The sequence below is a fragment of the Culicoides brevitarsis genome, chromosome 1, assembly GCF_036172545.1.
Source record: "Culicoides brevitarsis isolate CSIRO-B50_1 chromosome 1, AGI_CSIRO_Cbre_v1, whole genome shotgun sequence".
NCBI classification, from domain to species: domain Eukaryota; kingdom Metazoa; phylum Arthropoda; class Insecta; order Diptera; family Ceratopogonidae; genus Culicoides; species Culicoides brevitarsis.
In genome coordinates, this window is record NC_087085.1 from 12,399,061 (window position 1) to 12,425,023 (window position 25,963).

General features: G+C 25.0%; 1 protein-coding gene across 1 annotated transcript; it reads right to left on the reverse strand.

Moving 5' to 3' along the window:
• Positions 1–2,510: 2,510 nt before the first annotated feature.
• LOC134837287 (trypsin eta-like) lies at positions 2,511–13,982 on the reverse strand. The gene is made up of 4 exons (XM_063852656.1): positions 13,859–13,982; positions 10,528–10,637; positions 9,876–10,139; positions 2,511–2,744 (listed from the first exon to the last, which is right to left on the reverse strand). Exons 1-4 carry the CDS (start codon positions 13,980–13,982, stop codon positions 2,511–2,513), a joined length of 732 nt encoding a protein of 243 aa, XP_063708726.1.
• Between the last annotated feature and the right edge of the window lie 11,981 nt (positions 13,983–25,963).

The window sequence follows — 25,963 nt, forward strand, 5'->3', positions numbered from 1 at the left end:
AAATTAATTAATAAAAAATTAAATTATTAAATGAATTAAAATAAATAAATTAAATTTAATTTAATAAATTTTAAAAATAAAATATTTTTTTAAATTTTTTTTTTGATAATAAAAAAATTTTTATAAAAATTTTAAAAAAATTTAAATTTAAATTTAACTGTTTCAAAAATTATTTAAGGTTATTTTGAGTCTTATTTAACCTTAAAAAAATAAAAAATATATTTTTTTTTATTCAAAAAAAAAATAATAATTTTTAATTTAATTAATTAAAATTTTTACCTTAATTAAAATTTTTAAATTTAAAAAAAAATAAAATTTAATTAAAATTTTTATTAATTGAATTAAATTAATTTAAATTAAATTTTAAAATCAAAAATTTTATGACAACTAAAAAAATTAATTTTATTTTATTTTATTTTTTTTTTTAGTTTTTCAAATAGAGGCTTTTGCTAAAAAAACAAGCTCGTAAATGTTAAAAACAGTCGACCGGGTCTGACAAAATAGCTGAAAGGTAAAAAAGCGCTTCACTGAATGAATGAAAGAATAAACGGTACGCACAAAACATTCGTTAAACACACTCAATATTTCGAAAGGAAAGCAGAAGATGAATTGAGATGAGAAAAGGATCCATTCAAATGAGTAGCAACTCATCGCACGTACGAGAGACACTCATTCGGAGGTACCTTTTGTGTTTGCCATACATGCACTGCGAACAACAAAAAAAAAACGAATAATGTGGAGAATCCTAGCCCTTAGCGTGTATACATTTAACTAACAAATACTTCATTTGATTGCTACACAAAAGAACGATAAAATGTTTTCGTGAAATCATTTAAATTGAAGCGGTAGGCAAGTAAAGAACTTGCCGAGATACCATTCAAATTGACAATACATCACACGTTCGCGTGTGTGACGGAAGAAAGAAATTTCTCAAGAGCAATCTTAACTAAATAATGCGAGATTTGTCGGAGAATACTCACTCGTGGCACAAAGAAAGGGAAGATTTTTTTCACTTCTCCTGAATGAAAGCTGCTTTTCTTCTATAGAAATGGCACAAAAGGCAGTTTTCGAATTGAAAGCGTGTTTTTTTTTGTTCCTGACAAATGTCGATGATGATGACGACGACGACAAGTACAAGACGCGCGGGAAACATTCAACGCACACACGATATAATGGCGAGGCTTAGTAATTTCACTTTCAGTTTAATGCGAGCACAATAGTACGAACCTTTTGTTTAAATGAACTTTCGTATTACCCCTTTTCATTCAACCATCATTTGCTGGGGAAGGTTTTCATCTTTTATTTTATTATCTTTCATTCATATAATGGAAGTGTGTTTGTCTAACAACATCAACAGCAGAGGCGAAAGAGAACAGCGCATCAAAAAACTTATGAGGCCGCTACAAGTAAAATTTCAAAAATTACTCAATTTTGAATTTCTACAGGAAAATTTATAAGTTTAGCAAAAAAAATTCAAAAATATAAAAAAAAGTTAAAAGATTAAAAAAATTATTACCTGATTTTACTAAATTTTTCAAAGAAAAATTTTTTAAATATATTTTGATTTATAATATACCTAGTTAATATAAAAAATAATTCCTATTTTTTTCTCAAATTTTTGTATAGCTAAAATCGATAAAAAAATTTGAAAAAAAATTTATTTAATTTTTAATTCATTTTTTTAATATTTTTATTGAATTTTAAATTATTTTGATAAATTTTAGTAAATTGTTTATATTTTTTATATTTTTATATTTATATTTTTATATTTTTACAATAATATTAATTTTTTAATCAAAAAGCTGAAAGTATTACTTAAAAAAAAATTTAATTTTTTTTTATTTAGAAATTTTTAATTTTTTTACCTTATTTTTGTTTTCTAAAAGTTTGGAAAAATATATAAAAATTTAATAAAATAAAATATTTTATTTGTGATAAAAAAAAAATTATTTAAGTAAAAATTTAAAATTTATTTATTTAAGCTTAAAACAAAATTTAAAAATTTTTCGAAAAAAATTCAAAAATTTTTTATTATTTTTCTTTATTTAAATTTTAATAAGATTTATATAAAATGTATAGAAAACAAAAAAAAAATTGAAGATATAAAAAATCTTATTTTGAAATAATATTTTTTTGATTTCGGGGAAAAAAGAGGATGATTAAAAAATTTTTTGAAAAAACTATCAAGAATTTTATTTGGAACAACCTTTCTAAGTAAAGCTCTAAACAAAATTGATTGTGTGTGTATTTTTGTTTGTTGTTGCTGGCATGCCAGTCGCTTGCTTGCTGTTTTAGTCAGTCGTCAGCATTCATTCAAAGGAAATGGAACAGCAAAAAAAATTGTACAAACACTACTCTGTTAGTGGTAATAAAAAGGGAATGTTAATGCGTTCTTTTGCGCCGTACGCGCTTTCAAAAAGTTAAGTTATGCTGGTGCCCATACGAAACATTTACATTACAGGATGATGATGCTGCTGCTGCCGCTGTTAGTGATGAGTTGCGAGAGAAGTTTATTTTGTGATTTCAGCTAAAATCCAAAATCTGTACTTTTCGATGCGTGTCAGAACGTAGACGTCCGCCGTTTTCCACGAATACATTGCCAACAGATTAATTTTATCATGCAAGATGCCGTAACCAACTGTAGTGTTGCCCCATGCCAGCGTACAAACATTTGTTTCTTTCACTAATCCAGCGTGCGATAAGCCAACATGATATTGACAATCATAGTTTGTTAATGTTGTTGTCTATAAATACACGTGCACGTTGTCATCGTCGTCGGCGTTGTTGTTGTTGTTGATGATGTTGAAAATATAACAAAAGAAACGAAAAAAAATGTTTATTAAGATAAGATTGAAAGACGAAAAAAAAAGAAGAGGAAAAATATAACATTGTGCCGAGAGTACAAGGAAAAAGCATCATCTGTCGAACAATAACTGATGATTTGTTACGATATTATTTCGTTGTCGTTCGTAAACAGAAGCCAATGCTCGAAAACGGAAAAATATAAATTTCTTTTTTTCGAAAAAATAAATCCACAGAAATCATTTTTAAAATCTTACAATAATAAAAACGGATCATCGTCGGAATTACATGATGAAATACCAGGAATGGCAGAGAAGATTATGGTCAGCATCCCTTTTAAATAACACACAGGCACTTGCACATACACTTTAAAAAGGAAACAACGATAAGCCACCGATTGTTTTTTCAAAATCCATTGTAGTGCTGGTTTTTGCTTCCGTCTATTCCAATTTTTTGTTATTTAAGATTTTTTGCCATAGAAACATCTAAAATGAGATCTGAAGGAGGATTTTGTTGTCCAATTACATATGTATAAAATTGTGTTTGTGAAAAAAATTTTGAAAAAAATCATAAAAGAAATTTCAACGGGGATGAGTCAATATTAATTCATTTGATTTTTAAAAATTAAAAAAAAATAATTTAATTTATAAAAATTTTCAACAATTTTTTTTCCAAAAAAGAAACAAATTGTTATCACCTTAAGTACCTAGTATAATTTATAAATTTTTTCGATTGGATTTTATAATTAAAATTTTTGACTCAAATTGAAATTATTATGAAATTAAAAAATTAATTTAAAAAAATTTAAATTTAAAAATAAATTTTTTTCAGCCCTGATTAATCTTACATAAAAAATAATAATTTAATATATTAATTTTTCAATAAAACAAAAATTAAAAAAAAATAATATAAAAAAAGTTATAATAAAAAAATAATTAATTAATAAATAAATTAATAAATTTAATTAAATTTAATTAATGAATTTAATTTAAAATAAAAAATTAAAAAAAAATTCATAATAAAATTTTAAAAAAATAATCATGTATAAAAGGAGGCTATATTTCGTATAAACCAATTATTGTTTATTTATTTAATTTTTTTATCATCAAAAAAAATTAATAAATTGACTCGAGAATTTAAAAATATTTATTATTTCGAGTTAATTTTTTTTAATAATTAATTAATTAATTAATTATGGATTTTTTTTTAAATTCTAAAATATTTTTAAAGTTAATTTTTTATCAAAAAAATTAAAATTAATCATAAAATTCAATTAAAATTATTTAAAAATATTTATTATTGAATTATTTTTTTTTTAAATAATTAATTAATTATAGATTTTTTTTAATTTTAATATATTTTTAAAGTCAATTTTTCTTATCAAAACTAAAATTAATCACAAAATTATCTCAAAACCATCTGTTTCTGTAACTTTTCGACTTTTCTCTTCCATCTGCAAATATCAATCGCACAAGCCATGCCGGAAAAATGAAAGACGTGATTTCTCTTTTCTTCAATTCCGTAAGTACAATACATTTATAAGCAATACATCCTTATTCACAGAACTGCACAAAACACACAAAGATACAATTTAATATCAAACAGTATATTGAATTTCAAGTAATAAATTATTAATATCATATTTCAAGGTATTGGCACATCTCATCTCTCAAAATGCTCGACATCCCAGACAATAACAACTAAATTTTAGGGCGAAATTATTTTAAATATTCACGCAATTCATCCAAATTTGTCTGTCATTATTCATCGGGGGAAATAATCAGTGAGATAGAGATAAATTTTTAATATTTTATGATGCCAGAACCCGTAAAGCGACCGGATGTACGAAAATCCCTCTAACAACAACGCAGAAAAAAAAATCATCATAAAATTTTTTTCTTGTTTTTTTTTTTGTTTGGGGAAGGTACCCTTCTTCTTCATGTCCGTTCATGATTTATTTTTAGCTCTAAACTAAATAGAAGTCAAAAAGTGATTTACCTTTAGTCAGGTGTTTTCGTGTGTGTGAAGAAAAATTCAGATAATGGGGAAAAGTGGCGGCAACGACAGCACTATACATAAAAAAATATAATTGCGTTATAAAAATGTAAGAAACCCGAAGGATGAAGAATAGAGGCAAAAGGAACACACGTTTTTTTAAGTAAATAAAAAAAAAGAAAAAAATTCTAAAGTGGCTTTTATTAAAAGCAATAAATTTTTAAACGAAACTTTTATTGTACGAGAGAATAAATTGGAGTTTTTTCTTTCTATTTTTCACGTAACAAGACGACGACGACGCTCGAACTTCATTTCTCGTTAGTTTTTAAAAAAAAGTCTGAACTTGACAACTATTGTAAGTTTTTCATCTTAATTCCTTCTTCCATAACTCTTACAATTCGATACGGGTTTTAACTTTGGAAATTATGATTGTTGTTTTGATAGTGTGTTAAAATAAAATAAAAAAAAAACGAGAAACTAGTTCACTAAGAAGATAGAGAAGAATGTAGCCGACATTGTTAGACAGTTCAAGTCGTCGTCGTCTTCGTTTCGCATTTTCTTCTTTTTTTTCCTCATTCCTCAGATATTTTTGCGGAGATACGAGGCATACACGATGATTGCAGCGGAATGCAACTTGATATAACTCAGAAGAAGGATGTTGATTTGAGAGGAAAGGAAACAGAAATTGGAATTATGTTTTACAAGGAACACAACATATTGCAAGGAGATATTGCACGAAAAAAATAGGATGAGCTTTTTGCTGCTTGTCATTTTTTTGTGCGCTCCTTCATTCTTCGAATGTTTCATCAGATGTGCTATCATCCAAACGGCCACAACGATGCTTGTTAAAATCCACTCTCGTCATTCAATACTTTTTTTTCTCCCAAGTTTCGGTATCAGTTAACCGGATAAAATAAATAAACTGCACAAATTTGATGAAAAAAAACGGCGAATTTTTTTTTTGTTCAACTGAAAAACGTGCCTAATTTTCGAAAAAACCTCAGATGCAACAAATATTTATGATGGTGCACGAATTTCAGTTTAAAAAAAAAAACAGTGAAAAAAAAACATGCAAAACTGGCGAACATGCAACGAACAAAAATTTAATCTAAGTTTGACAGAAACAGAGAAACCGCAAACAAGAGTTTTTCATTTATTATAGGCCTTGTCTCTCTTATTAAATTCCAACAAATTTTATGTACTTTGTACCGGGAGAGACATTTATGGCTTTTTGGTTATCCCCTTCACTCACACACAACGCAGCATGCTGCAAAACACACAAGAGAACAGTCAATATGGCATAAAATAGTATTCTGCTCAAATGGAGTGCAACTCAAGTAATTACTTTAATTTCAGTGATAGACAGGAGAAAACAAAAGAATTTAACGAAGCAGTGTCATTCTTTAGTCGTTTTCGTCTCGTCGTTGCCGTTGACGACATTTTATAAGAGGATTGATTTTTTTTTTGTAGTTTTTCGGTGAAAAGAGGGCTTTTGTTTAAACTTTGCTTTGGCAAACTAATTAAAAGGATGACACTTGGTAAACGTTACTTGAATGAAATTAAACTAAAAATTTAGTGCATTGGAGTTTTTGAATTTAAATTTTATTTTAAATGAATTTCAAACAATTGACCTTGAATGGAAAAATTTAATTTGATAAAAAAATGATTACTTAATTAATAAAAAAATAAATTAAATTAAATTGAAAAAAATAGAGAAAGTAGTCGTCTAAAGAAGGACATTCTATACCGTATTTCGATGTTATATATCTACGCTTTTTTGTACTCCTCATTTAACATTTTCGTACTCTTTCGCAATTTCATACACATTCAAAACAAAACCATGTCAAAAGAAACATTTTTTTCAGTTTCAATTTTTTGGCAGTTTTGAGTTATAAAATGATTGAAAATGATAAATTAGATCCCTCTGACAAATTTTTATCCATTTGGAGCAAAATTTGACAAAAATGGCTTTGACACAGTTTTTGACACAGTTTTTTTTGCTCTTGATTTAGTTTTCAAATCAAAACTATGTCAAAGGAAAATTTTTTTTCAGTTTCAATTTTTTTGCAGTTTTGAATTGAGAAATGATTAAAAATGATAAATTTGAGCCCTCTGACAAATTTTTATCCATTTGGAGCAAAATTTGACAAAAATTGCTTTGACACAGTTTTTGACACAGTTTTTTTGCTCTTGATTTAGTTTTCAAATCAAAACTATGTCAAAGAAATTTTTTTTTTTTCAGTTTTAATTTTTTTGCAGTTTTGAGTTATAAAATGATTAAAAATGATAAATTTGAGCCCTCTGACAAATTTTTATCCATTTGGAGCAAAATTTGACAAAAATTGCTTTGACACAGTTTTTGACACAGTTTTTTTTGCTCTTGATTTAGTTTTCAAATCAAAACTATGTCAAAGGAAAAAATTTTTTTCAGTTTCAATTTTTTTGCAGTTTTGAGTTATAAAATGATTAAAAATGATAAATTAAAGCCCTCTGACAAATTTGTATCCATTTGGAGCAAAATTTGACAAAAATGGCTTTGACACAGTTTTTGACACAGTTTTTTTTGCTCTTGATTTAGTTTTCAAATCAAAACTATGTCAAAGGAAAAATTTTTTTTCAGTTTCAATTTTTTGGCAGTTTTGAATTATAAAATGATTAAAAATGATATATTAGAGCTCTCTGACAAATTTTTATCCATTTGGAGCAAAATTTGACAAAAATGGCTTTGACACAGTTTTTGACACATTTTTTTGCTCTTGATTTAGTTTTCAAATCAAAACTATGTCAAAGGAAAAATTTTTTTTCAGTTTCAATTTTTTGGCAGTTTTGAGTTATAAAATGATTAAAAATGATAAATTAGAGCCCTCTGACAAATTTTTATCCATTTGGAGCAAAATTTGACAAAAATGGCTTTGACACAGTTTTTGACACAGTTTTTTTTGCTCTTGATTTAGTTTTCAAATCAAAACTATGTCAAAGGAAAATTTTTTTTCAGTTTCAATTTTTTGGCAGTTTTGAGTTATAAAATGATTAAAAATGATAAATTAGAGTCCTCTGACAAATTTTTATCCATTTGGAGCAAAATTTGACAAAAATGGCTTTGACACAGTTTTTGACACAGTTTTTTTTGCTCTTGATTTAGTTTTTAAAACAAAACTATGTCAAAGGAAAAATTTTTTTTCAGTTTCAATTTTTTGGCAGTTTTGAGTTATAAAATGATTAAAAATGATAAATTAGAGCCCTCTGACAAATTTTTATCCATTTGGAGCAAAATTTGACAAAAATGGCTTTGACACAGTTTTTGACACAGTTTTTTTTGCTCTTGATTTAGTTTTTAAAACAAAACTATGTCAAAGGAAAAATTTTTTTTCAGTTTCAATTTTTGGCAGTTTTGAGTTATAAAATGATTAAAAATGATAAATTAGAGTCCTCTGACAAATTTTTATCCATTTGGAGCAAAATTTGACAAAAATGGCTTTGACACAGTTTTTGACACAGTTTTTTTTGCTCTGGCAGTTTTGAATTTTTTATAAAAGTTAAAAATGATAAAAGATCAAAAACCATTTGGAGCAAAGGAAAAATGGCTTTGACACAGTTTTTGACACAGTTTTTTTTGCTCTTGATTTTTTCAGTTTCAATTTTTTGGCAGTTTTGAGTTATAAAATGATTAAAAATGATAAATTAGAGCCCTCTGACAAATTTTTATCCATTTGGAGCAAAATTTGACAAAAATGGCTTTGACACAGTTTTTGACACAGTTTTTTTTGCTCTTGATTTAGTTTTTAAAACAAAACTATGTCAAAGGAAAAATTTTTTTTCAGTTTCAATTTTTTGGCAGTTTTTTATAAAAGTTATAGCCCTCTGAGAAAATGATTAAAAATGATAAATTAGAGCCCTCTGACAAATTTTTATCCATTTGGAGCAAAATTTGACAAAAATGGCTTTGACACAGTTTTTGACACAGTTTTTTTTGCTCTTGATTTAGTTTTCAAATCAAAACTATGTCAAAGGAAAAATTTTTTTTCAGTTTCAATTTTTTGGCAGTTTTGAATTAAAAAATGATTAAAAATGATAAATTAGAGCTCTCTGACAAATTTTCATCCATTTGGAGCAAAATTTGACAAAAAAGGCTTTGACACAGTTTTTTTTGCTCTTGATTTAGTTTTCAAATCAAAACTATGTCAAAGGAAAAATTTTTTTTCAGTTTCAATTTTTTGGCAGTTTTGAATTAAGAAATGATTAAAAATGATAAATTAGAGCCCTCTAACGAGTTTTTATCCATTTGGAGCAAGATTTGACAAAAATGGCTTTGACACAGTTTTTGATTTAGTTTTGCTCTTGATTTTTTTTTTTGATTAATTAAATAATTAATTTTTTTTATTTTAAATTTCAAATTTAATAAGATAATTGTTTCATTTATTAAAAATTTAAAGAAAAATAAATTAAAAATTATTAAATTTATGTTGAAAATTTTCAAAAAATTAAATTATTCAAAATAATTAAATTAAATTAAGAAAAGTTTTAAATTATAAATATTTTCATTAATTTTTTTTTAATTTTTCATGAATTTTTATTTTAATAAATTCATATACCTACTTTTTTTTATTTTAAATCCAATTTATGAAAAAGGTCGCGATTGTCCACTTCATCTCATTAATCAATCGCCAAAGAGTCCTTTTCGAGTAAAATCGTGTTCCCTACTTGAATGCTTTTACATAGAAAACTCATTAAAATTAGAGATAATTCCGACACTAGTCGACAAAAACGACCCAAATTTAAACCGAAGTGATCGAACTGGAAGATAAGAAGCTCATTCACACGTAAATTGTATCTTTTCTATACGGACCAACAAAATTTTCTCTCACAAAAAGAGAATAAAAAGGGTTTTCCTCTGTCGAAAAAAAAATTAGCCATTAAAGAAAATAAAAACAAATGAATTGCAAATGGACAAAAGGAACAAACGAACAACGCAAAATAAAGGCCAATTATTCGATTCATCGTCCCCTACTTCCTCGTTATAAATTCAAAACAAATCGCTTGTCATAAGATTATAAAAATAAATTCTGCTGTTTACTCACTTGGATGCCGTCTCTCATCGTTAAGGTATTTCCCCCGCGTAGCACGGTGCCAGGTAGCTCGGCTTTCTCAATTATTCCTGGCACGAAAGTAATTGGATCCGCAACTTGTATCACGGCAATATCGTTGGCCAGCGTGTTCGCATTGAACAGTGGATGAAAGACAACTTTAACGACATCATAATAAATTCCATTCCCCGATCGTGAAATCACAATTTTAATGTTATCTCGCGCACGCTGATGTACACAGAAGGCAGCCGTTACAACCTATAAGAAAATCATAAAATCATCATCAAGCAACGAGAAAAAATGGAATGTTTTTTTTTGTCAAGTAACACTCGAACATGCGACTTGAACTTGAGTACAAAGTATCAGAAGGAAATAAAGTATGCGATAATATTGCTGTAATGTGACCTTTTCCCAAAAGGAGTATAATGTAATAATATCGGCAAAAAAAAAACAGAAAATTTGACTACGACGTGCAAAAAATGATACAAAAAAAATTTCCGAAGCAAAGGAAGGGAAAAAATTATTGAGCGTGAAATATTTTGTCACTCAAGTCGCGCTTACTCTTGTGTCATTTTCATTGTGCAGGCAAAAATATTTTTTTTGCAAATTTTATTTTCTTCTTCAAAGTAAACAATAATTTACATACATAATTCTCCCGTAAAATTGTGGCGTCGCACAGGAATTTATCAGCACCGCCATTGACGTCGCCTCGCAGCCAAACTTGGGCCTCCGTCGTCGCCACAACTGGGTCAGCACCTAAGGGAACAAACGAAAAACAATTTAACAGAGAAAAAAATGTTGGATTTTTGTTCATTTTTTGTCGGTGTTCTTAATGTTGGTTTGCCCAATGGGATGATATGGATTTTTTTAAAGCTCTGAGTTTTTAAAGTTAAAAGATAGCTCTTTAAATTTTTATATGTAAAATTTTAAATGAAATTTTCACTGAATTATTTTATTTATTTAAACTAAATAAAACAAATATTTTTTAACGGAATTTTTGATTTAATTTTAAAAATTATTTATTTAATTCTTTACTAATTTATTTATTTTTTTTATAAATAAATTACTTAAAAATAATAATTTTTTAAATCAAATTTTAAAAAATTATTTTTTTATTATTTAAATAAAAATAATTGTATTCAATTAATCAATTAAATTAAATTAAATAAATTTGTAAAAATTTAATTAAAATTTAAAAATTAATTAATTGAATAAAATTATTTTCTTTAAAAAAATAATAATAAGTTTAATTTTTGAAAATTTAAAAAAAATTATTTTATTTTTATTTTAATTAATTTTTATTTAAAAATTAAATTAAATATTAAAAAAATAATTTAATTTAATTTTAAAAAAATAAATTAATTAATAAATTAAACCAATTTTAAATAAAAAAAAGAGTAATAATTTGAAAAAATTTTAAACCCTCATAGCCTTAAAAAAAAAGTTATTTCATCCCATTGGGTTGAATGTGTTCGTGCATGCATGTGAATAAGTACCACTCGTAGTTAAAATCTGGAAAATCGCTAACATCTGACTGAAATTTTAAAAAGGAGCTACGCGTGTGATTTTTGTCCCTTCTAAACATTAAATGAGGGTTTCGAAAAATATAAAAATAAAAATTAGCTTCAGGTTATGTTTGTTGGTTGTCCCTTCCGTTCCGTTCCGTTCTCTCTCGTATGCATGGGCATCTTGCTCGAGTTAAGCAGGCACGAGAAATATATAAAAATTAATTCTAACCGGTTGTTACTACTACATTAATTATAATGACAGAGAATTTATGACGAAAAAAAATTTTTTAATATAATTTAATTTAATTTTTCCAACGAACAAAGAATTCCTTGGTCGTGAAACAACGAGGACAACAACAAAAAAGAACGGAAACGCCCAATTAGAGACAACCAGAGGGAATTTCGCTTCTGTTCTCCGTCCTTCCATGCAATTCTATCCCTTGGCATCTTGTCGTCTCGTCGTCTCGTTCCCACATCCCGCAACAGAAGAAGAATAAGAATGCTATCCTCGAGCAAGGCAAGTGGCATCATTTGAAGTACACTTGTTCATTGCTTGCTCTCAATTGAAATGACGACGACGACGATACCATTCCGATGATAGATAGCACAAAAAAATATCAAATAAATTTAGCAACACACATTTCTTCTCCGCTACTCGCTTTGCCAGCGTCTTCAAAAGATAACGAATATCCTACTTTACTTGCCGTTTAGCTGCAACCAGGAATTTCATTTTTGTAAGTATGTCATATCTCATATTTTTCTATTCAAATGTTAGTTCATGCATAAAGCACACAAAGACAGAAAAAAATGTGTGTTCTATATATTTTGTCTGAACATTGGCTTGGTTAAATTCTATAAATTTTGTGTGCCATATAACTTGCGAGTTGAGGCATGTTTCGAGAAAGTAAAGCAGCAACAAAAAAAATATCCGAAGAATATAATAAAATATGTATAAAAAAAGTTAAGTTCACAATTTCACACTTTTGTGCCATTTTTGTTCATATATTAGTTCATATACGGTTTGTGCGAGTGTGTCAGAGAGTGTCATATGTGTGCTATTTTCCCTTAACTTTTTATGCCACTTAAATTCGCATATATGTTTAAAATATACCGACATACGAGTCACACAAAAAAAAAAAAACAAAAAGATTGTGGTTCTATCAGTGTTTTGTACAACTATTACGAAATACGAACAGGGTTGAAAAAAATTTTTTTGAATCAAATAATAAAAAAATAATGAATTGATTTATTCTTAATTTTAAAGTCTTTTGAAGTCAAATTTAAAGAAAAAAAATAATTTATTTTAATTTAATTAAATTAATTAATTTTTAAATAATAATTATTTAATTTAATTTAGTTTTATGTTAATTAATTTTAAATTAATTTTTTAAAAAATTTGATTTTTCAAAACGAAATTGTATAAAAAATTAATATTGAACTTTAAATATATGTATTTATTATTAAAATAATTTTTCTTTGTAAAAAAAATTAATTTTAATTAAAAAACTAATTTTAAATCAATTAGTTAATGACCTTTTAAATAAAAAATTTCTCATTTTTAAGTATTTTCAATTTTTTTTTTTTTTTTTTTTGAAAATTAACATTTTTTGACTTTGGAAAAAGTGACTTTGACTATAAATTATTTAAATTTTTTGAAAATTGAGCTTCTGTTTTCTTTTTAGGAAAAAAATTAATTTTAAAAATTAATTTCTAAATTAATTTTTTTTAACAAAATTTTGAAATTTAATAATATTGAACTATTTTTTATTTTACAGAAATTAAATTTAAATTTATTCTAAAATTATATTTTTTAAGAAAATAATTTAAAAATATATATTTTCCTTTTTAAATTTTAATGAAAAAAAAAATTAAAAAAAATATTTTAAAAATTTTTTAATAAATATTTTAAATTTTATTAAATAAATTTTTATTATTATTTTTTTTATTAATTTGATTTATTTAATTCAAAATTTATCAATTTATAATAAATAAAAAAATTATTGAAAATATTTAATTATTTTATTAAAAAATAAATTTTTTAAAAATTATGTTTTTATATGGCTTAATTTTGTCTAAATTAACATTTTTTGAATCCAAAAGAAAAAAATTCAATTAATTTTGATTTTTTCAAAAATTTTTTCAACCCTGTCTATGACGACGTTTAATATGATTATATAATAAGGAACATATTGTTCAAATTGATGGCCAAGGCAGAACAGAGCGGAGCAAAGCAATCGGAATGAATGTAAAAAAAACTTTTTTTCTCGATATATTTTCTTTTTCGATCGTTCATCGTGTGTATGTCCTATGATAATATTCACATTTATTCCAATTTGTCGTTCCGTTGTCTTTTTCTTCGTCGTTTCACGTCCACACACATCTTCCTTTCTTCGTTCATTTCGTTTCTTCGTCTTTTATGCTTCTTTTGATGTTTTATTCACACAAAATCGATAATAAAATTTTACGTACCACTTGTTACATCGACGTCGAACTGTAATCCTGTAGCTCCGGTAGTCGGGGCAACGAGACACACCAGTAATAAATAAATGGCAGAGGAAGAGGAGACAAATACTGTCAGTTTAGTCGACCACATGTTTTCCAAAAATAATTGGTCAATTTATTTTTCTAGTCCATTTATACTGAATGAATGACTTCTCTTCGTTTCATGTGAAGATTTGATATTTTTTTGTCTTTTTGATTAGATAAATGGACGGGTATCACAAAAAATAACGAGATAAATGTCTGATAATATAGATTATCAATGCCCGAAAATGTTAAATTAATTAAGAGAATAACACATCGTTTGATTTGAGCTCAATTTTTTTTTTTTGATCCGGATTGAAAGGGAAGAAGTTGCGTTCGTTAGCGTAAAGTTGTTCATGCGGATTTGTGCGAAGATTGTAATAATTGTAATGAAAAGTTGATAAAGTTTTTAACGAGAATCAATTCTGGGAAGTACTAATGACGTTCGTTTATGAACAAAGTTTTGCTGTGCATCGAAAAGTGATTATTGCAGATGAGTTTCGTTGAAAAATCGACGAACAAGTTGAAAAGTCATTATTAATTAGAACTGGGGAACTGTCGTCTTGGAAAAGTGCAATAAATTTTGCAGTTTACGCTTCCTTCTTACAAATGAAAAACGGTTTTGTGTCATTTTAATTTCCTTCTAAACTTGAAAAATGATCATTTTAATGGTGAAAAATTATTATAAATTAGTTTAAAATTAATTTAATTTTTTTTAAATATTTTTATGAGAAGATTTAAATAGAAAACTCTAAAAAATGAAAAATCATTTGAACACATTGAAATGCGGTAGTCAATCGTTTTATTAATGCAATTTATATATTGAAAGGGAAGAAGTTGCGTTATTTTTCATTTTGTGCGAAGATTGTAATAATTTAAAGTTGATAAAGTTTTTTTTTTTTCAATTTTTTTTTTTAAACAAAGTTTTTGTGCATTTTGATTTGAGTTTCGTTAAAAAATAACGAACAAGTTATTTTTAAATTATTAATTAGAACTGGGAAATCTTATAAATTTTGCAGTTTACGCTTCCTTCTTTGAAAAACGGTTTTTTCAATTTAAAAATTAAAAAATTTGGCGAAAAATTATTATAAATTAGTTTAAAATTAATTTAATTTTTTTTAAATATTTTTATGGGAAGATTTGTAGAACAAAAATAATTTTAATATGTATATTTATTTATTAAAAAATTTTTAAAAATATTTTTTTTTTTTAATTTATTATTTTTCATAAATGTAAGAAAATTATTGATAAGAAAATCTATAAGTTTTCGAAAAATTAATAAAATCATTAAAAATTAATTTTATATTTCTAATATGAAAAAAATTAATAATTTAAATAAGTTAATAATAAATTTTAAAAATTCTTCTTTTTTAATTTTATAATTAAATTTTTGATACCTAAATTATTATTAACTTTTTAAAAATATAAAAAAATGAAAAATTGTTAAAAATTTTATAAAAATTATAAAAATATAGTTAAATTAATTTTTTTTAATTGCAACATAAATTTGGTAAAAATATAATTTATTTTTTAATTAATAATTTTATTTTTTATATTTTTTTTGTTCTAAAAGCTAATAATATTTTATCAAAAATTCTAATCAACTCAAAAATTAACTTGACAATATTTTTTTTAATTTGTAACATTATTTTAATTACTAAATGCATACTTTATAATCAAATTACCTCTAATTTTCAGTTTATTTGATCTAAAATATATTTTTCCGCAACAGAAAAAACCAGACATCTCCATTCTTCATCATTCAAACATCATCCAATAAAGCCACATACAGTGTGTTGTCATGCATAATTTAATGTAATTACAGCTAAAATTCATTACAATTTGGTTACATTCAACAGTTAATGAACTGCAATATACGAACAACTAACAAAGCCATCATCAGATGCTCTCTTGTACCAATTTTATCGAAACACACAGACCAAATGGCAAACTTACTGATAGAAACTACAAAGTAATTATTGTCTTGCTAAACAGATTAATGGTAGACAAACAAAAGTAGCTGCAAATTATTTCATGAAGTACTTGATCTCAAAATGTTTATATTGATAATTTCGGATAAATTGCAAGGAAAATTTGATATCATGAGTGTTAATAATAACAACATTTTACCCCAAATTACACAAATTTGCGTTACTTGTTCAAGTCAAAGTCGAAATATCCTGCAGGCAACATTTCCAAAATCTAATAATGAATTAAAGCAGAAACTAATTTAAGCAGAGATTATTTTACAAAATTATATAAAATCAGATTCGGGAACAATTATAATAATCATAATCATGCCAAATGTAGAATAGATGATTAAATTACACACGCATATTTGAGCACACACTCAATTCGTGTTCGTTTGTTTGAGCAATCACAACCGCACTATTTTATCGGGAAAATTGCAATAGCCGCGTGCACAAACGACGTGATGCCTAATGCGCTTTATAAGAATCAACCTACCCGTAATAAATACCTAATGCATTATTCATTCATGCGTGCACTGAATGCTGTTCGCTGCAATAACATCAGCACTGTTTGTGGCAATGGTGATGATGATGACGATATGATAGCAGTAATCAAGGATTTAAATTTTGTTGAAAAATTTTTTTTTTAATATTCGCATCAAATTCGACCGATGCGATGTGACATGAACTTTATTCGGCGACAAGAATTTTTTTTTTTTGAATTAGCAAGAAAATTTGATATGTATATTTTTAGTAAAAAAAATATATTTTTTGAAACACATCTAAAATATTTTTTTAAAAATTGTAGTAATTTTTTTTATTAATTAGGCATAGAAAAAAATTGAAATAAAAAATTTTATTTTAATTTCAAAAAAAGTAGAACTTCGAAATATTTATTTAAAAAATAAAAAAAAAATAATTATATTAAAAAATAAAATAAAATTACTTAAAAAATATTAATAATTAATTAAATACAAATAAAATAATTTTAAATTGAAAAAATTGTTTCTATAAAATAAAAATTATTTAAAAAAATAAAATAAATAATTTTAAAAAAAATAAAAAAAAATTATTTTTATTTTTTTATGGAAAAAAAATTAAATGATATCATAAAGTTTTATTTTAAAATAAACAAAATATTTTTAAAAAATTGTTATTAAAAAATAAAATTTAATAATTGAAAAAATATATTATTATTATCATTAATTGAAATTTTAATAAAATAATCTAAAATAAAAAATTAAAATTATTTTATAAAATAAAATAAAGAAATAAAGATTAATAATAAAATAAAATTAAAAAAAATAAAACTGTTTTTAAAAATAAATAAAATAATTGTAAATTAATAAAAATATTAAAATATTAGAATATTTTTTTATAAATTAAAGTAAAATTATTATTTTAAAATTCTAAACAAAAATTTATAGATACATATTTAAAAAATTTAATTTTATTTTTGAGATTTTTTAAAATATATTTTTGTTTCATAAAATGTCAGTTTTATATTTTCAAAAAATATCAAAAAGTTCGTCAAAACCAAAGCAGCATGTAACATATATGTCTACTGCAAAAAAGCTTTAAAAATATCGATTGAGTGTACGACAGTCGGTCGTATTTTTCTCGTTTTTTTTTTCAACTTGGCATAGCAAAGAGTGCTCGTTCATGTATTTGTCTGATTTACTAGAAGCAACTGCCACTGCATTTAAAGTGTCTGTGTATGTACAACACTCGAACATGACGTGAGAAAAAGCCTTTTTAAATGCACACACAACAACAACAACCACGTTCCTCTTACATTTTGTGCACAGACACAAAATTTACTATGTAAATAAAATTAATGTATAATAGTGTTAATCTTGGATTGTGTGCAGTGTTCCGTGTATTTGTTTGCTACCCTTGTGTGTGCCAGACTCTGAAAGTGTGTGTTTGTTGGATGGAAAAAAAAATATATATGTTTGTGCGTTTTTTTCTCGCTCTCGATGTGCAAATATGTGGGTATGCTTTGTTAGGGAGGCAAAAGTGTTGTCAAAAGTGTCATAACGAACGAAATACATTTACATCACGAGAGCACTCGAAATTGTTTTCCCGAATGAGAAGGAGATTGCCGCATAACTTCACGACTCGGAAATTCCAATCAACAATGCAGATCTTTGTTATTCCGACTAATCCTTTAATCGCTCACTTTCAATTTGCAACAATTGAGTGTTCGTTTGACCTTTTAGCTGTTGCTGCGTGTTCACTTGTGCACTTGACACAAACAAACGGACAAACAATGTTTGCCAGTGTTTAGGAAATGAGATTACTAACCTTTCAAGTTTTGCACTTCAATTTTATGTGGAGGCTTTAATCTTCACGTCATGCCGCTAAAGCCGTCTGAAGTGCATCAACTTGCCTACCTAACGACGCAAAGTGCGCACTGACACGCATAAAACGAGCAAATAATGTTTTTAATTCTTTTTTACTGCATTTTATTTTTATTTTAAATAAAAAAAATCGGTTAAAGTTTTGTGGTCTGTCTTTGTGTCACTCAGAAATTGCCATTTGTTAATTCATTATATTAAATTCATGAAATTTTGTATTAAATTTCTTTTTGGATTCATTAATTTTTATGAAAATTTGTTTTTTTAAATTCATTAAATTTATAAAAAAAGAAAATTTGTTAAAAATGAAAAATAAGAATTTCAATTTTATAAAATTTAAAATTAAAATTATTAAAAATTAAAATAATTAAAAATTTTAATTAATTAAAAATTAAAATTAAATTAATAATTAAATTATGGAAACTAAATAATATACTAATTTAGAATAATATTTTTTTTTGTTAAAAAAACGGACAAATATAAAAATAATAAAAAAAAAAAAATGATGATTTGTAAAAATGTTGATTTGTAGGATAAAATGTTGATTTGTAAAATTAAAATTAATTTAAAACTAAAATTAATTTAAAATTAAAAATAATAAAAAATTAAATAAAAATAAATTAAAATTAAATATAAATGAAAATTAAATTGAAATAAAATTAGTTAAATTTTAAAAAAATAATAAAAAAAAAATATTCGGAAAAATCAAAGAAAACCCATGAAAAATCATTAAGTTTCCGTAAAATTTTAAAAAGATAAAAGAAAATTCTAAAGCTTAAAATTAAAAAATATTCAAATTAATCTCAAAAATGCTATTACAAATGATAAAAATCAGAAAAAGTAAAAAAAAACTTAAATGCGATTAAGCTACTCGTACCACAAAAGCTTTTAAATCTGATTTTTCTCATTGTATGAACACTCAAACTTTTACAACAACTGCAATCATTCACACTACAAAACAAATAAAATTTATTGAAAAATTATTAACTTTGTATTAGTGCACAATAACTTGTATTAATCACTTTATCCATATTGGTATATTTTCCATACAATTATTTTATTTTATTTTTTTTTCTATTCACAGACGTACCGGTGGTTGAATGAGTGAACGACGACGTGCAACATGGAAAAAAAATTAAAAGTTAAGTTACTGCTACCACTCAACGGTAACTTAACAACGACTTACGTTTTAACTGCTGTTGTTGTTGTTGTTTAAATGTTGTTAATCCACATAACTCTCAGACAGACATGAAAAGCAACTCAACTCCATTCATTCACAGGTAGAAGAGAGTTTTTGTTTGTTTGTATTGTATATATGTTCGATTTGTCGTATATCGTGTATTGTTTGTTGTTGTTTCTTCATTTATTTTAACAACTTTAAAATGTATAAGAAATACCAGTCAGTCAGTAAGAGTTTGATATTTTAAGTGGTCGGTTTGTGATTGTCGGTTATTAATTTATTAAAATTATTTTTTTATTTAAATTTAAATAAAACTATATATTCGTATTAAAAACTTGTACAAAAGACAAAAAAATAAAATTAAATTAAAAAAAAAAATATTAAATTATAAATAATAAACATAAATATACAAAATATATAAAATTAAATATAATACACATATCACTCAAAAAAGTAAGTAATTTTTTACAAAAAAAAAACGGTAAATAATAGTATAAATAATACGTGATTTTACGTAAAATTATATCACACAAAAGTTAAATTGATGTTGTGTATGAAATAACAAATATGTATGATAAATTTTAATTTAATTGAATAATATTGAAAAAAAAAAAAAAAATAAAAAAAAAGAAAAAAATGAAATATAAAAATTCATTGATTGAATATTTTAAAAAAATAATAAAATAAAAATACAACAAAAAAACGGTAAAATTGTGTTAACCAAATATTTCGTACTTCTTCGAATATTAAATGTACCCGTAGTACACAGAGGGAGAGTATATTGTGGTAGAATTTAAAAAAAATACTACAAAACCTTTTTTATTATTAATATTTTATGATTGTTGATACATAACAGTGATAATTGTACGTTATGATTGATATGCGCGATTATTATTTTATACAACTACGCGAACATGCATAATTATTATTCATATGTGTTTGGTTTGTGTTTTTAATATGTATAAAATTATATTATTATTTTTTATTATTAATAATTATTCCAGTAATATTCAACGTAAAAAATCGTAAAATATTGAGAGAATTATTTTTTTATTATTTCTTTCAAGTATTTTATTTATTTGATTTTATATGAATTCCATAAAAAAAAATAAATTAAATAATAATTATTATTATGATAAAATAAAAAAAATATCAATGTGTGTGTGAAATCGAATCAAAATCAAACACGTTGTTGATTAATTAGTTGTATTTATTAATTATATATGTTAAGTGTATGCAGCAAGCCCAACGAGCGCTTGGAGCCGTCAGTCACAACATTAAGGCACGAACATGAGATTACGCGTTTGCTTGCATATTTAAACAAAATTTTTGATATATAATCATAATAATGATAAAATAATAGATTTTTTAGTATGATGATAATATCCGATGATAATACAGATGAAATTGGGAAGAAATTGAATTTTTTCGCTGCGTTGATAGCAAATATACAAATACATTCATATTTCTTCTTATTTAAAATTTTAAATTGAAAGTGACATAAATTATTACGTAAAACAGCTGGCACCAATGTATATGATTGGTTTATATTTTATTTTTTTTTTTTGTTCGTCGCGCACGACAAGTAGGAAATTTTTTCGGCAATTTTTTGATCGATTACTCATTTTTTTCCCATTGTTGGATTAATCATCAATCTTAGAAAATTGTAACTTCCCAAAAAAAAAAAAACAAAAAAAAATTGCTGCACCTTTTGATATTCCAGCGTATTTCCTTCTTGTCATGCTTACGTATTTATTACATATTATGTACGACGACGTCAGCTAGCGAGCGAGCAACCAACTCGACATAACAGCACACACAGCGACACAGCGAGCAATAAGAGGTAAAATATATGTAAATGCATGTATGTTTGATCTTTCGAGGTCATTTAAACAGCAATAATCCAACACACCATTCATGATTTTTTTTTATTCAATAGCTATCCATGAGAAAAAATATTTATTGTATAAAAAAAATGTACATCATCGACGAAGACGAGTCGTCGTGCTTACGGGATTTGCAAAAAAAAAATTAAAATTTATTATAGTGACAAAGAAGGATCTCTCGTCGTACACGAATAACGGATTGCGAATCAAATTTACTCGATCAAGTCGACTCGACACAGAAACACAAAAACGAAACGTGCGAAAATCGCAATGATGAGTAACGATAAAAAAAAAATTATTGTTCAGTAAAGTGCACTGTCTTCATTTCAACTAATAATGAAGAAAAAAAAGTTAAAGTCTATCAATTTTTTTTTTCTTCGAGATTCATTTTCTTCAATTCAATGAATGAATTCATTCGATTTTTCTGTGTGATTAAAAAAAAAACTTTTTTTTTTATTTCTTCAACTAACGAACAACAAAGCAGCACAAGAAACATTCATCCGTAACTATTTGAGGTTTAAGCAAATAAATGCAATTCAATTCATGTGGCTCGCATGACCATTGCTTCTGAATAGTGATGCCTTTCACTCAAATCAAGCATGTATCAAAGCGATCAATGTACTTGTAATGAGTGTGTGTCGCTGTACTGGTTCAGCGCGAAGAAGGGTGGTGCGACTCAAGTGGCTTTAAAGTTGGTGTTTTGTAATAAATGCGAGCGGTGACAGATAAAAGTGATAAAAAAAGCAATATTAAAAGTGACTAAAGTGGTCAAATGGTAATAAAATATTGATAAAATGCTTTTAAATCCGAGATAAATTCAGTTAAAAGTGAGTAAATCGGCTCAATATTTGATGAAATATATTTTAAATATTTATTGTAAATTTAATAAAAATATCGCATCCAAAAATTCCCAAGTGATGCAATAATACAAAAAAATAAAATAATAAAAAATCAATTTCGAGAAAATAATTTAAAATGCTCCAAAATTGGAAAATATTTCTCATATAAGATGAAAAAATTAACTAAATTTTTAAATTTTATTTTTTATTTTATCTTTAGATTTTTTATTTTAAATAAAAGATTTTTTTCTTTAATTTCGGTTGAATTTTTATTTTGCTCCTAACATGATCTATACAAAATATTCTAATTTTCTAATATTTAAATTTTTATTTTTATTGAATTCTGCTTAATTTTGTTTTTAATAATAATTTGAGTTTTTTTAAATATTTTTTTTCATTAAAAAATATTTATTTTTAATAGTTACTTTAAGAAAATAAGTGAAAATAAATAATGATAAAAAATTAATTAAAATTAAATATATTTTGAAAAACCTCTAATTTCTTATAAAAAAATTAAAAAAATATAAAAAAAAATTATTTTGAATAATTTTGAATAATAATTATTTATTGATAAAAATTTAGTTAAAAAATTAATTAAATTTAATTTAATTAAACCTATTGAATTAATTAGAATTAAATTAAATTTTTAAAAAGTTTTAATTTAATTTTTTTTAACCTTATAAATTTAATTTTTACAAAAAAAAAATACATAAAAAACCACAGCTCAAAATAAAATGAAAAAAAAATATTTTTTTTCCTTCAAAGCATCAAAAATTAGTTTCAAAATTTATTTAAAGCAAAATAAAATTTTTCTTGCACGATGAAATTAAATTTCTTACCTCAAAAAAAAACTTTAAACAAAAAAAATCAAACTTGAACTTGAATGAACCAAAATTGCTGAAATCAACTAAAAAAATCACGTAAATTCCCTCTTTACCGCCAATTTAACCACCCACACAGCCAGCAGCGCAGAGATGCTAATTCAATCCCCCTGTTTTTTCCACTAAATTTCATTTACAAAACCAAACGTGTTCAAACCATTAATTTGGAAGATAATAAGGGACTAATTGATGTTTATCCCTCTACTTAAAAACTGAACTCAAACACAGGCGCACGAAAAAAAGAAAAAAAATGAAAACCTGTCTACTTAATAAAATATTTCAACACCCAAAAAAAAAAAATAAAAAGTATCATAAAAAACTTTTCGATTTGCTCGAACACTTCGCTACCAAGAAATTTCTCATAAAACATTCAAGTGTGACAAATGCTTTCGGAAAAAAAAATTATTAATCTAATACTGAATTGTATCTCATAATACGATCATTTATCAAATGATACCTGCTCTTTTTCACCCGAAATATCGCACAAAAATTGTTCTACTTCCGTTTCATCTCTGTCTCGTTCTCTCGTCGCAGGTCGCATTTTCTCTCCAAACATTTTTTTTTTATAAATTGGTCACAAATTACTTTTTTTTCGTTGTCGTTGTCGTCGTCGTCATCGCTCTACCCAGACAACGAGCAAGAGGAGACAAAATTGGAGTCCCGCAGAGAATCAAATTATTCATTGCTGCACGCGTTCTGCTGCTTGCTTTCCTGCCTTTTCATGTCAAACGCGTCTGACTCGGGGAATTTATTCAATCTCGTCATATTTTTTTGGCGGCGAAATTTTTCATTGTCTCACGAACCAAAAAATAAAAAAATGTCACAAAATCGATCACAGCGAAACAAGCTCGTCATCATCGTCATGTGCATGGAAGTCCGTGCTTTTATCTAATAAAAGTTGATTTAACTTTTTTATTTTTAGATGATTATCGCATGTTTAGCATAAATTAAAAATAAATTAATTTAGAGATATTTTCTGTGATTGACGACAGACGAGACGATGAGACACCAACCTCTCAAAAAAAAAATTAGATAAAAAAGCGACTTCTGATGTATTTTTTTCGAGTGAGTCGGATGTTGATGACGACGTCGAGGAATGTTTATGCAAATTATTATCACAAAAGTATTTCATTGTATGTAGTTCTAATTTATGCACAATTTATTTGTAAAGTAACGTACTCCGCCTTATCCAGCCCCCACACGGCACTTCAATGTCATTGCATTAAATAATAATTAAATGGAGTTAATAACGTTATTTTTACACATTTCTCGCTTTTGTCGTGTAGTTGTTGTAGTAATTCCAATTGATGCATTTGTACAAAAATAAAAAAAAATTAAATTGAAAAAAATTTGTACAAATACAAACACAAAGAGCTCACGTTGTTGTTGCTCTTGTCTGCAAAAAAGGTAAAATAATACGTCTATTTGATGTTGAGTAGCAGCAACAGCAGCAGCAAAATAGAAAACGAGCATGTGAGCGCTATAAATGATTACAAATGCACCGTTCACTGCACAATACATTCATATTAGGCGCTCAGTTGCGAGCTGAAAACAAACACAGAAACAATAAAATATTGCACGTTGGTGTCTAGGGCGCAGCTTGAGCGCCTTTTGAGGAGAAAACAGGTGAAATTTAGCATTCAAGTTTGATTTTTATTTAAAAAAATTGTAAACAAGCTTCATATAGCTTTGAAATAATTTGAAATAATTTTTGCAAATAAGATATTATTTTTTTAAAATATAAAATTTAATAATCAAAAATTATTTTCACCGTATATCCACAATTTTTTTTATTTTTCTTAAGAGAATTTAGGCTGATTTAATTTTTTATTGCCAAATTAAGTTAATTCAAATTGTTTTTTATTTTAATTTTATTTATAAAATGAAATATTTAATATTTTTAATTAAATTATCAAAAAATTCATATTAAAATTGGTAAATTTAAATAAATAACAATTTTTATATGAATTTTATTTTTTTAAATTTTATGATAAATTAATTAAAAATATTAAATATTTTATTTTATAAAAAAATTTTTAGTAAATAAAATATGAAATAAATAAATAACTTAAATTATTTTTTTTAAATTATTTAGGTTAAAATTCGAATTTTTAAGCTTTAAAAATTCATCTAAAAAAATTTTTCAAAAAGTTGAAAAATTATTTGGCAGTGAAAAATTTTTTTTGTTTTAATAAATCACTGTGTTCTCTAAAATGGACCTCCCATACGAATATTACTTTTAAATTTTATTTTTTTATATTACCTCTTATTTTCAAAATAATTTCGAAAAATAAAATATTTATTAATAAGAAAATATTTTAAAATAAAAAAAAATAATTTATTTTTAAATTTAGCTCGTCTTAGATTTTTCAAGAAAAAAGTGCGGAAACCTGATATAATAAAAAAAAAAATATTAGAAAAAAAAAATTAAATATTCTTAATAAAAAATTGATATTTTACGCTAATTTTATTAAATTTAAACATTTTTAAAGTTTTTGTAATTATTAAAAAATTTAAAAGCTTTTATTTTATGAAATATTTTTTTTTCATTTCAAATCAACTTTTCAAAGAATATTTTATTAAATCAACAAATAATTTAAAAATATTTTTTTTTTATTTTTGAATATAATTTATTTTTTTTTTCTTGAAAATTTTAATAAAAATAAAAAAATATCCCTTTCAAAAATCATAAATAACCTGAAAACTCCACTGAATCGCAAACAAAACTGTTGACGACATCTCCGCATTTCATATCAAAGGCATTGAAATTAAGTTCATGTTTCATTAATAACATTCTCTGTTTCTTCATCTGCGTCTCGTTTCGCGTATGTATTTTTCGCATCAATAAATTTCGTGTCACCTAACACGCACTATTATCTTAATTTCGTGCAAAAACAACTAAAGCATTTACTCGCCATTCCAGCATCGCAAGAAG